General features: G+C 36.9%; 2 protein-coding genes across 2 annotated transcripts; both read right to left on the bottom strand.

Moving 5' to 3' along the window:
* Positions 1–1,014: 1,014 nt before the first annotated feature.
* Positions 1,015–1,593, bottom strand: LOC104093265 (MFP1 attachment factor 1-like). The gene has a single exon (XM_009598991.4). It carries the CDS (start codon positions 1,591–1,593, stop codon positions 1,015–1,017), a length of 579 nt encoding a protein of 192 aa, XP_009597286.1.
* Positions 1,594–3,623: 2,030 nt separating this feature from the next.
* On the bottom strand, positions 3,624–9,509 carry LOC104093267 (uncharacterized). The gene is made up of 4 exons (XM_018769811.3): positions 8,126–9,509; positions 7,192–7,818; positions 5,144–6,112; positions 3,624–4,462 (listed from the first exon to the last, which is right to left on the bottom strand). The coding sequence occupies exons 1-4, from the start codon at positions 9,161–9,163 to the stop codon at positions 3,842–3,844; spliced, it is 3,255 nt and encodes a 1,084-aa protein (XP_018625327.2). The 5' UTR covers positions 9,164–9,509; the 3' UTR covers positions 3,624–3,841.
* Between the last annotated feature and the right edge of the window lie 1,980 nt (positions 9,510–11,489).

Here is an 11,489-nt window from a genome sequence, read left to right as displayed (position 1 = left end):
AGGGAAGCAAACAAGTCATACCAGCCTCATAAAAGGAAAAAACGCATGTCTAGGCTCCCACACTCTACCTATAAAGTAAATACTAATAAACAAAAAGCTACTGATAACTCACTTTCTATAATTGAAACAACAGAATTCTCCAAAGAGAGAATGTTTCATTGTCTTATCATCTCCAGAATCTACTGCTTCGAGAGGACATCTAGCGATTTCTTCAGCTAGCTTTGTCCTCCGTATTCATCTAATTTCTTGAATGGATATTTAGTAATTTCTCTTGTTCATAGATCTTGAAACCAAACTAACATCAATTTCTAGATATCATTTCCGATAGATAGATAGATCTAGAACTATATACGGACTTCATACCTAGATATAGAAGGAATGACTTTATTGTAACCAACAAAATGTTCACTCTGTCCCTATGTTGCTATCAGACAATATACCCCTGAGTAAAAGGAAATTCACTATCGGAAAACTTCAAGTCTTTCTTTTGGTTGCACCATTTACATATGTTTCCTATCATTTCTCATAGACTTACTATCTCTTCATCAGCAGTTAGCAATTTCATATACATTTAGTCTGCAAGAAACTTAACATAAAACCGAGAGTTCACACAGTCCACCTACCGAGGATTTCTAAAGATACGAAGGTCTTAGCACCACCGACAGGAGACCAAAAATGACGAAATGAACTAGTATGAAACATATAAAAATGAAGTACACAATAACAAAAGGCATTAATATATAAGCAGAAACCGTCAATAGTATGCACATCAAAAGGCATTAAAAGGAAATATAAACAAAGTAATCTCAAAATCCAAACTTTATCCATCAACCACCTTTAGATAGCAATTTCCAAGATATCTAACATTACATTTAACAAGCTTAATAATCCATAGACAGCATAAAGATGATCTCAAGGTAAAATGCAGATCGTAAATAGTAGAATTAGCGGAACCCTAGAAATTTCCTCACCACATAGACAAATACTTAAGAAAACATGACCTCGGTGCATTTTTCAGGACTCGGTTTCAACGGATGAGTTTTCCCCAGTGTCAGCCGAAACAGAGATAGGCTCCGACGACGGTTTACTCTCAGTCTCCGTTAAAGCGGCAGAATCATCAGCAGACGGAACAGATCTGGACTTAACGGCGTCAAGCATGCGTTTACTGATCTCCTTCGAATAAACCTGAAGTATCTCAATGCCATCGTCATCACCTATAGCCGTGGATCCAGCGGCGGTAAAAGCCTCCTCCTCAATCAGCTTCGCAATATCGGAAGCCTCGTCGTGCGGGACAGTGCCGTACCGTTTTGAGAGTATGGACGGTGTTGATAGAGACTCGATGAGACGGTTAATGACGGCGTCACGAGTGCGTTGAGTCGGTGGCCAAATGCTAAATGAAACGATCGTCGGCTTGTTTTGGGTCTCGTGAGTAACGGTTTCTTGGGCTTGAGCTGAATCGGTTTCCGCCATTGATGGTGGTTCTGTGGTGGTGGTAGAGGTTGGGGTTTTGGGTTGTGTTGGGTCTTCTGGAACTTTCTGTTGTTGCTCGTTGTTATCTGTGTAGCTTTGTTGCTCGTCCAAGTTATCGGTCATTTTGAAAGTTGGAAATTGTGACAAATAAAAAAAAGGAAAAAGGAGGAGTTAATGGAGCTAGTATTAAAGACGATATTAATTTACCAATAATGTTTTGCGGGGAAAGAGGCGAGTCTCTGTGATTTTGGTGGAATTCATGGAAGATAGGTTCGTGGGCTAATTGTGGGCCGATCGATAGTGGCCCAAAATATGTTGGACCTAAAATGGTGTTTCACCACTTGAGGATGATAAGGTAGAAATGACATCAGGTAACCACTCTAAAGGGTTGCTATTTAGAATTTAGCCATTTTGAACTTCAATTTTCCAGTTCAAATTTTCAGGACAAAAATATTCCGAGTTGTCCTGAAATCAAGATTTTTAGTTTAAAATTTCAGGACAAAATTAGTACTGGCTAATCACTAAATAGCATCCCTGAGAATGGTTATTTGTACACTTGCCTCGATGATAAGCAGTGTCAATGCAACAATAAGCAAAATGTTATGGAAAATAAGTCATATATTGAGAGATAAAAACAAAAGATAAAGAAAGTGGTCTTGACATCTGCCTAGTGACCGAATTTCCTTAATGATGATATTGATAATGTTATTATCACCACAAATTCTAGCATACCATTACAATTTTGTTTGCATAGAAAGAAAAACAGGTGTATATAGTCGCAATTATTAGCTGAACAAATTAGGAATACAATTTTTGTTGATGATCACAATTCACATACACCATTCGGTAAGAATATACAAGTACAAGAAGTGAAAACGTTTATTTCGAGTACGTTTAAACGCTAATGCACAGGTCATTGACATTCAAATGAAAGCAAAGAAAAAATTAGAGGAAAAGAAACATTTGAGGGAAATTAGGTAATTAGGTCGTTGCAGCTGGTTTTAAGAAGGAATGAGGGAATGCTGAATTATTGCTTGTTCCAAACGGGAGTAACATTACTTCCTTTTTCCACGTATCAGTGAACATAGCAATGCGAGAAGGATAGAAAATATCTATTGCAGCTAGGCGCCTAAGGTTGCGGCAATGCTCCCCACAGGGAGCAACAGTTTTAAAAGGAAAATTTGGCAAATTAAAAACATGAAAGTGGTTTAGCAATAAATTGCAGGAGACATCATGCGCTTTTTTAATCACTGTTCGGATCAGGGACAGATGTAAAATGTAAGTTATGAGTTCATAACTTTGGCCGGACTCTGTATATGTGAAAAGAAAATTCACTAATTAATAAATAATTGATTATATTTTGAACCCATAAAAACTAATGAGTTGTGTTAGAATACTGAATTCTAACCTACAAAATTCAAATCATAGCCAACATTATGTAATAGTATAAACAACCTAGGAATGAATGGCATTCATCACTTCCCACTTTCGTGGGGTCTCTTTTTATGCCTTTAGGGGAGGGATATGTGAAGGAGAAGAGGAATAAGAAGTAAGAACGAGTTGGTGAAATCTGAACTCTATATCTAAGTGGTGTAAATTGAATTACAATTATTAGAATGTAACTTTAGTATTTGTCATTCATCTTTCCAATAACTATGCTTTAAATGAAAGAGGACGACAACGTGAATGTTGATTATGATTATGAGAAAACCATTTCGTAGAGTAACTATTCAACAGTAGACCTATTGGTACCATTTTTCATATTTTACCAAACCAACTAAAAAGACGTATAGCTATGAACTGAGGGAGATATCTTCAGTTTTTTATGAGGGGAGTAGCATATTGATATCTCAAATACTCATCCGATTTTTTTTGTGTAATTAAAAGTGAACCTACGGAAGAGCGACAGAAAACATGACTCTTTGTTTTAAAATTCCATTCCAGGAGACTGCTATTTGGTTAGATTATTTTAATTTAAATATGACCTGAATACCCAATGGTAATGATAAAAAGAAACAAAAGTATTTTAATAGGAAAGAATTCTCCAATTAGAAAAGAAAAGCTGAATGACATCCAATCTAGGGAGCTGGGATTGGAATCATTGGATAAATCAAACATCGCTATGTATTAAAAACAATTATCAGTTGTTCAGTGAACGGAGGAAACTTAACTTTGATTTTCATTAATTGAGAGATAACTTCTTCTTTTTTGTGTGGGATACAAACTAAATGACGAACCAACAAAAAGATATTAATTTGAGCTTACCAAACTAATTAGTTCACATTTGTATAACCACTAAACCATGATTAGATTCATTTTAGGTCAGTAGAAATTCCTCCTCTTTTTTTTCCTTCTCGTTTTTGTTTTCTTCTCAAAGCTGAGAAAGTGATACGGCCATGGATTCTCTGGGCCTGTATAATGCCTCCAAAGGATCTCGCTTGTTTAACATCAGCCCACAACTTTCATCTAAGCCCACATATTCAGGCCCAACTCTTTGCCACTCAAAACACTGAATAAACAAGCCCAAAACAAGCCCAATCAATCTCATAGCAAGGCCAGAACCAGGACAAGCCCTTCTCCCCATACCAAATGGTATAAACTTACACCCTTCAATTCCCCCTTCCATTCCTTCAAATCTCTCTGGCTTAAACTTATTTGGTTCTTCCCAAAGTTTAGGATCCCTTTGAATTTCCCAAACATTCACAAACAGTATTGTACCTTTAGGAATATGGTATCCTTCAATTATACAATCTTGTGATGAAAAATGAGGCACTAAAAGCGGTCCAGCAGGAAATAATCTCAATGTCTCATTGATTATACAACGTAAATAGGGTAGTTTAAGGATGTCCGATTCCTCTAAAAAACGCCTTTCTCCAACGAGGTTGTTGATTTCGAGCTTCGCCTTTTTCATTACCTCTGGATGATTTAATAACAGTGACATTGCCCACTCCATTGTTACAGCTGAAGTATGTGTCCCAGCCGTGAACATTACCTTTAAAAACAACATGTTGAAACATCATACAAAATGTTGAACTAACGAAAGAGAACATCAAACGTTTTAAATGCTCATTGTCATTTTTATCAGATTATACTTTTTACTTATAATTACCTTATAAATAATATGATTATTTAAATACTTTTTACCAGCCAGTATACATAACTTACACTTTAACAATTAAACCGAAGATCAAATCATAAAGTATGTATTCCAGCAGTGAACATTACCTTTAAAAATGAAACTAGGAAACATCATGAAAAATGTTGAAATAATGAGTACACATATAAAAAAACTTAGGCATCAATATAATTTCATCTTTATGCATTAATATGAAATTAACATCTCACACTTACTAAAAATAATACGAGTTAATTTAAGTTTTATGCATTAATAGTATATTTCACTTAAATGATAATTGCAAGTACCATGTCATAAAAATTGAAACAAGTGACTAGGATTATAAAGCAAATTACTTGTTATAACATGTTAAAATATAGCAATAGTATGAAAATTCCTTGCACTGTTAGTCTATGTAAGTTAAGTTAAATCCTCAATCTATAGTTACATGTAGCTTTTTTTTTGGTTACATGTAGCTGGCTCTTAATTAACCTACTGATATACAAACTATTCATATTAAACCCAAAGATCAAACCATATGATAATAAATATACGTACCATTATGACACCCTTGATAATGTCATCAGTGTAACATTCAGGCTGGGCTTTTTGTAAACATAACAAAGCGTCTATAATTGTCTTTTTCTGCTCAACCAAAGATGAATCATCAGCTCTGCTCTTTCGACATTCATCGATTAGAGTTTGAAGAAATTTATCTCTTGTTTTCTTGATCTCAACCAAATTCTTCTCCAACCCCTGAAATCCAATCCACTGAAGTACTGGAAAATAATCACAAATAGTCATAACCATAGTTGGGCCAAACATTTCATGAGTTGACTCGCTCCAACGTTTACCTGCGACCATCTTTGTTAACACATCGTACACTAATTTCTCAAACAAAAAATTCAAGTTCACTTTCTTGGCAATTCCTCCTTTGTAATCCAGGACTAATTTTTTAATCACGTAACGGACTTCTTCTGTACGGACGGCGGAGGAATAGTTAAGGCTGACGGTGGAGAAGATTTGACTACTAGCAATGCGGCGGAGATTACGCCAATGGTCACCGTGAGGGGAGAATCCAATGGTGGTCTGGTTATAGCCAAGGTGTTTAGTAACGAGAGATTTTGGTCGATTTGCAAAAATAATGTCATTTTTTGTGAAACACTGTTCGGCAATTGAAGGAGAAGATATGACAATAACTGGACAAGTCCCAAAACGGAGGAAAATAATGGGACCATATTTGCATGAAAGCGATTTAAAAGTTTTGTGGATAGGGGATTTGAGGAGATGGAGATGTCCAATAATTGGTAGAGATGGTGGACTTGGAGGAAGTTTTTTATTTCTTGCATTTTGCAATTTTAGAACGTAAAAAATGGAGAGAAAAAAGGCAATAGTGCAAAATGGGAAGCCTATTTCCATATTCATGGATTTTTCAGCTAAGAAGTAATGATAGTGACTTTCATTTTTTTGTCCACACTGCCTGATAAGGTTGCACGGCCGGGCTGATGACAAAAAAACTGTGCTTGACTTTTAGCATTAATTTCTCTAGATTAGAATTTGGGGTTGTTTTTTATAATAAGGTCAGTAAAGTTGAAGTAAGCCGTGACGTCAAATGCAGACTCTTATTTTAGACGTCAAACACACACTCAACGTTGTGCATTAAACGATTAGCTTTCCAGTAGCTTCTTTCTTTGGGAAGCAATTGAGAGTGCAACATCTTTTCTAAATTTTAATTGTCTCGGGAATTTTATTAGTTTACTAGTTTAGTTAGCTACCTAAATTTTGACCTTATTGATGAGGGTTTGATTTATCACCTGTAATTTTTCACCGTTTTTCCTTCTCCTTTATATATAAAATTTACTTATCTCGGCAAGTTAGCACAAAATAAAAAGTGCTAACTCTTTTTGTTCTCTAATTTAAGATGGGAGAGATTCAAGAAGAGATTATATTTGTGAAAATAAGTAAAGCAATATATGAAAGAAAATGCAGAAGTGGAAAGAGGACATACGGAGGAATCTATACTGGCTCTTTAATTAATTAAGCAGCTGGAAAAGAGTCTTACTTTGAACTAATTTAATCAATTAGCTGACTTTTAGATCTCTAAGATATGCTAATTAACGTTATCTACACACATGATGATATTAATAGTTTTAAGTTTCTGCTCTTACAATTTATTGTGCTGACTAGCAAGGAGATTTTATTCGTTTTCACCGTATGAAGCTCCAAATTTTAAGGGTTGCCATTTGCTCAAGTCCCGGCTGTTCCACATGCAACAATATCAAATAAAATCCAGGCACAGATTAAGTTCACATTCACCAAATAATAGCTTAAGCTTTATTTAATGTCTCTTGTTCTACATAGTCAACTTTATTTAGTCACATTACCTTAGAGCACAAAGGTAAATTTTTACACTATACATACATACATACAACAATAACAAACCCAGTGAGATCTTACAAGTAGGGTATGAGGAGGGAAGTGTGCACGCAGACTTTATATATTACCCCTACTGTGGAAAGATAGGAAAACTGTTTCTGATAGACCCTTGGCTCAAAAAAAACACTATACATACCTACAAAAGGAACAAATTTGTACGAATAGTCTCATAGTTGGGCAAGGAAACCACGACAATTTTGTCGTGGAATACAAACAGCCTCCAAAGGTTTATCTTTGTTCAAAGTGATTCTAGAATTATAGCACGCGTCCAACTTTTCTTTTTCCACACTTTCCCAATCGAACCACTGAATCAGAGAACCCAATACCAGTGAAACAGTGCGCAAGCCCATAGTGGCTCCAGGGCATGCTCTTCTCCCCATTCCAAATGGTACAAATTTATAATTGAATCCTTCTTTTTCCCCTAAGTCCATTGCCTCAAATCGCTCTGGTTTGAACTTTTCAGGCTCGTCCCATAACTTGGGATCCCTGTGGATAGCCCAAGCGTTAATCACTAGGATCGTATGTTTTGGTACTTCATATCCCCCAACAGTACAATCTTCTAATGAGTAGTGAGGCAACAAAAGTGGTACTGGAGGGTACAATCTTAGCGTCTCGTTTATAACACAATGTAAATAAGGAAGCTTGGGAATGTCTGATTCATTTAGCAAGCGATCGTTCCCCACTTTGCTATCAATCTCAGCTCTCAGTTTTGTAAATGCCTTAGGATGAGCTAAAAGAAGTCGCATCGCCCATTGAATGGTCATTGATGTTGTCTCTGTTCCAGCAATAAATAAAACCTGGAACACCAAATCATGTTTGTTAGGCTAGAAATTGTGTTCAAACAAAGCACAAGTCTAATCAAGTAATCTGTGAGTTTAGAGGCATTCTTGTGATCAGTACTAGATGTATACACTAAGTTTAATTTCCTAAATTATGATAAGGAGTTTGTAGCAAACAGAAAAGGCAAATTTTAATAACATCTTGAAGAGGAAATATCCAAACTAAGGAAATATTTAATATGCTTATATTAGAACTATTTATGATTCAAACTAATTACTCCTAGGAAATTTTGACCAGCTTTTGGCCATAGTCGAGGGAACATACCAGTAAAACACTTTTAATAAGATCATCTGTATAGAATTCGGGTTCTGATTCCTGCAGAGACAAGAGAGTTTCAACCAGCGTGGTCTTCTTCGCATTGATACTATCAGTACTGGATTCTGAAATACCAGCTATTTTTTTCTGTCGAAATTCGTCCAGTAAGCTGTTCAAGAATTCATTTCTCTTTTGGTGCGCTAAGACCATCCTTTTCTCTAGCCCTTTGTACCCAAACCATTTCAAAACTGGCATGAAATCACACACGTTCAAAACTACCAAGGTCGCGAAGAAAAATCCCTTTATCTCTTCAATGATTTGTTTCCCCTTCTCTGTTCCCATGTCTTCTTCACTTACACAACGTTTTCCAGTACCAGTTCTCATCATAACATTGACCGCAAAAGTAAAAACCCAATGACTCAAGTTAACTCTTTTGCTCCCACTACCAGTGCTGGCCTTAAACAAAGAGCGAATAAGAATTCCAACTTCTTCATTCCGCAGTGCAGAAGATTTTTGAAGGCTATTGGAAGAGAAGATCTCGATCACAGTTAGACGGCGGAGAGCCCTCCAAAGATAGCCGTAAGGAGCCCAGACAACAGCCTTATAGTTGAAGGAAAACTGATCTCCAGCCATGCTCTGAGGGCGATTTGCAAATATGATATCGTTTTTGGTGAAGCATTCTTCTACCGCAGATGGAGAAGACACAACAAGCAAATTTCTACAGCCGAACCGGAGATACAAAACAGGGCCATATTTTGTAGATAAGGAAGTTAAGGTCTCGTGTAGGGAATTCTTGATAAGGTAAAGGTGGCCAATTATTGGAAGAGACAGAGGACTAGGTGCTAAACGTTTTCTGGGATGAAGCAAGTATTTGAATAAAATGACAAAGAAACATAGCAAGACAGCTAAGTAGTAGTAGTAGTTGAAATTCAGATTCTCCATTTGAAACAACAGAGAATTGTAGAACTTAGAACTCAGGCAGTGTAGTTTATAAAACAGATGTCCCTTTTTATATAGTATCGTTGATATTGCCCTAAAGTTAGTCATTATAGCAGAAATCAGTGGCCCATGTATGGAGACAACATTTCGTAAGAGCTGACGAATTTAAGTAAATGACAAAATCTAGTAATCCAGACAGCAATTGTATGATGCATATTCTATCAATCCCTTTCATTTCTTATCCTGACCACAAAACTTCTCTTAGTTCTCTTTGTTCATTTCATTTCCTGCAACAATTATAGCAACAACAGTAGCAAATATATCAGGCAGCCCGTGCACTAAGCTCCCGTTATGCGCGAGGTTCGGGGAAAGTCCGGACCACACGCAGTCTTACCCTACATTTCTGCAAGATGCTGTTTCCACGACTTGAACCCGTGACCTGCTAGCGACATGGCAGTAACTTTATCAGTTACGCCAAGACTCTCATTCAGTAGCAAATATATCAACAACACCAATAATAGCAATAAAAAATAATGAAAAAAATCATTATATCTTGATTAAAATAATGATGGCTTCAAAGTAAAATAAAGCGATCGTGAAATTTATAATTGTGATAAATAATTTTGGGTACTGCACACTACAAAAAAAATGATTATTACATGCGAGGATATTTCTGTGGATTATATATAATGTATAGCAATTAACCTCTTGAACTATGTAGTCAATGTTAGCTAACCGCGGGTGGTCAGCGACCGGTTAGCTTCCTCTAGATCTCTTTTTTAACCTAATAATGATATTATATAATTAGTCTTTGATTTATGTAGTCAATGTTAGCTACCGCTGGTTACTTTAATTACTAGGAGTATAAGTTTTAATTTGATTAGAGTGTTAGTAACGATTTATGAACAATCAAGACGAATCAATACCCAAAGCCAGAAAAAGGATAATCTTTATATGAATACCAATAATCTTTTCAATATGGGAGTGTGTAGATGTCTTTTTTCCCTTACAGAAATGATAGCCATTCTTCTTATAATGGAGAAAACCCTTCTTTAGATATAAAAAATACATAGTGGGGATCCCATGATAGATTAGTTAATTGGTTTTTCCTTAATTGCCATCGAGATAATCTCCCTTAGTGCGGCTATAACGACTCTTGTCTCTTAGCTCGATCTTGATCGGACTTGGTATTAGTCGATCTTCAGAATTAGATTTCGATATTGACTCGAGGTTCGGCATTGATCGGACTCTGGCTCTTGAGCTCGATAACACCACTTCTCGTCATAGTTCGATTTGAACCCGAGCTCGATAATGACTTCGAGCTCGGTATTTGATCGGTCCTTGAAACTTGAGCTCGGTCTCCTAGCTTCAGATCTCATCTCGATATTATGAAGACGTCTGTCGGTCCATTATGTTCCAATCTTGACTAATCATACGAAGGTCGAAATCGGTTTTGACCATACACAGATAGTCCCCTCGTTTCTCGGGAAGGATGTGGCGAGAAACGACATGATTTTCCAACGGCATGACTAGATATACACTGACGTTTGCATCGAGCCCGACCATGACGTACATAATAGATGTCCCGTCAGTTCAGTTACCAAGGCATTAAATGCGTGTCAGACGATGGTCGGCCACTACTGATATTGAACCGTCATTGCCAACTCTATAAATAGCTCCTTTATTTATCATTTTTTACTTTTAGATCTCCAATCTCCAAATCTTCTAAGTTCCTTTTCGCATTTTCTAAGTTTTCCATCTGCGAATCTGTGATTTTCACTACAAAATCTCTCTTTTGAACACCAAATCTTGTCATCTCGCTCTATTTTCAATCTTCAAATCCAAATGGCGAAAACGTCAAAAAATGTTCCTAAAAAAGAAAACGCTTCTTCTTCACGGCCCGCCGGCGACAAAACACCGGTGGAGCCACGACCTGAGGAATGTGTTCCCGGGGGAGGGGGGTGTTCTCACTTCTGATTTTAAGATCGATAAAGCCTCGTCGATTCCTGGTCTATGCAAACCAGTATCGAGGTATATGTTCTCGATAACTGAGGGATATCTTAAACAGGTAAGGAAAGATTTCCACTGGAGAAAAAAAAGTGATAATCCCGGCTCCCGAAGAAGATATTACTACTTATGTGAAAGGGGTTTTAAGTATTTATACTTACCCTTTCACATTGGGCCCCCTCGACCCTGTTGTCATTGATTTTTGCCGCCAATACCGGGTAACCCTAGGCCAAATCCATCATTCTTTTTAGCGAATCGTTATCCTGATCCGCTTCTTTGTAAACAAAATCGAAGGGATGCCCTTTGCCCTCGACCACATCATCAGGTTGTACAGCCCCCGCCTATACCGAGGTGGGTTAATAAAATTCCAGTGTTGGGCCATCAAAGTGTTGTTCTCAAGCATAGACGAGGACAAGGACCGAGGCTG

The sequence above is a fragment of the Nicotiana tomentosiformis genome, chromosome 4 (genome assembly GCF_000390325.3).
Source record: "Nicotiana tomentosiformis chromosome 4, ASM39032v3, whole genome shotgun sequence".
Lineage (NCBI taxonomy): Eukaryota > Viridiplantae > Streptophyta > Magnoliopsida > Solanales > Solanaceae > Nicotiana > Nicotiana tomentosiformis.
This window is presented reverse-complemented; position numbering and strand designations above follow the sequence as displayed.

Excerpts from the sequence above, each read along its gene's own strand:
- LOC104093265 (XM_009598991.4), bottom strand. The coding sequence starts at position 1,593 with ATGACCGATAACTTGGACGAGCAACAAAGCTACACAGATAACAACGAG.
- LOC104093267 (XM_018769811.3), bottom strand. The coding sequence starts at position 9,163 with ATGACTAACTTTAGGGCAATATCAACGATACTATATAAAAAGGGACAT. Across the intron at positions 7,819-8,125 it reads TTATTAAAAGTGTTTTACTG|GTTTTATTTATTGCTGGAAC; the intron begins GTATGTTCCCTC and ends TTGGTGTTCCAG. Across the intron at positions 6,113-7,191 it reads GTGGTTTCCTTGCCCAACTA|TCAAGCACAGTTTTTTTGTC; the intron begins TGAGACTATTCG and ends TAATGCTAAAAG.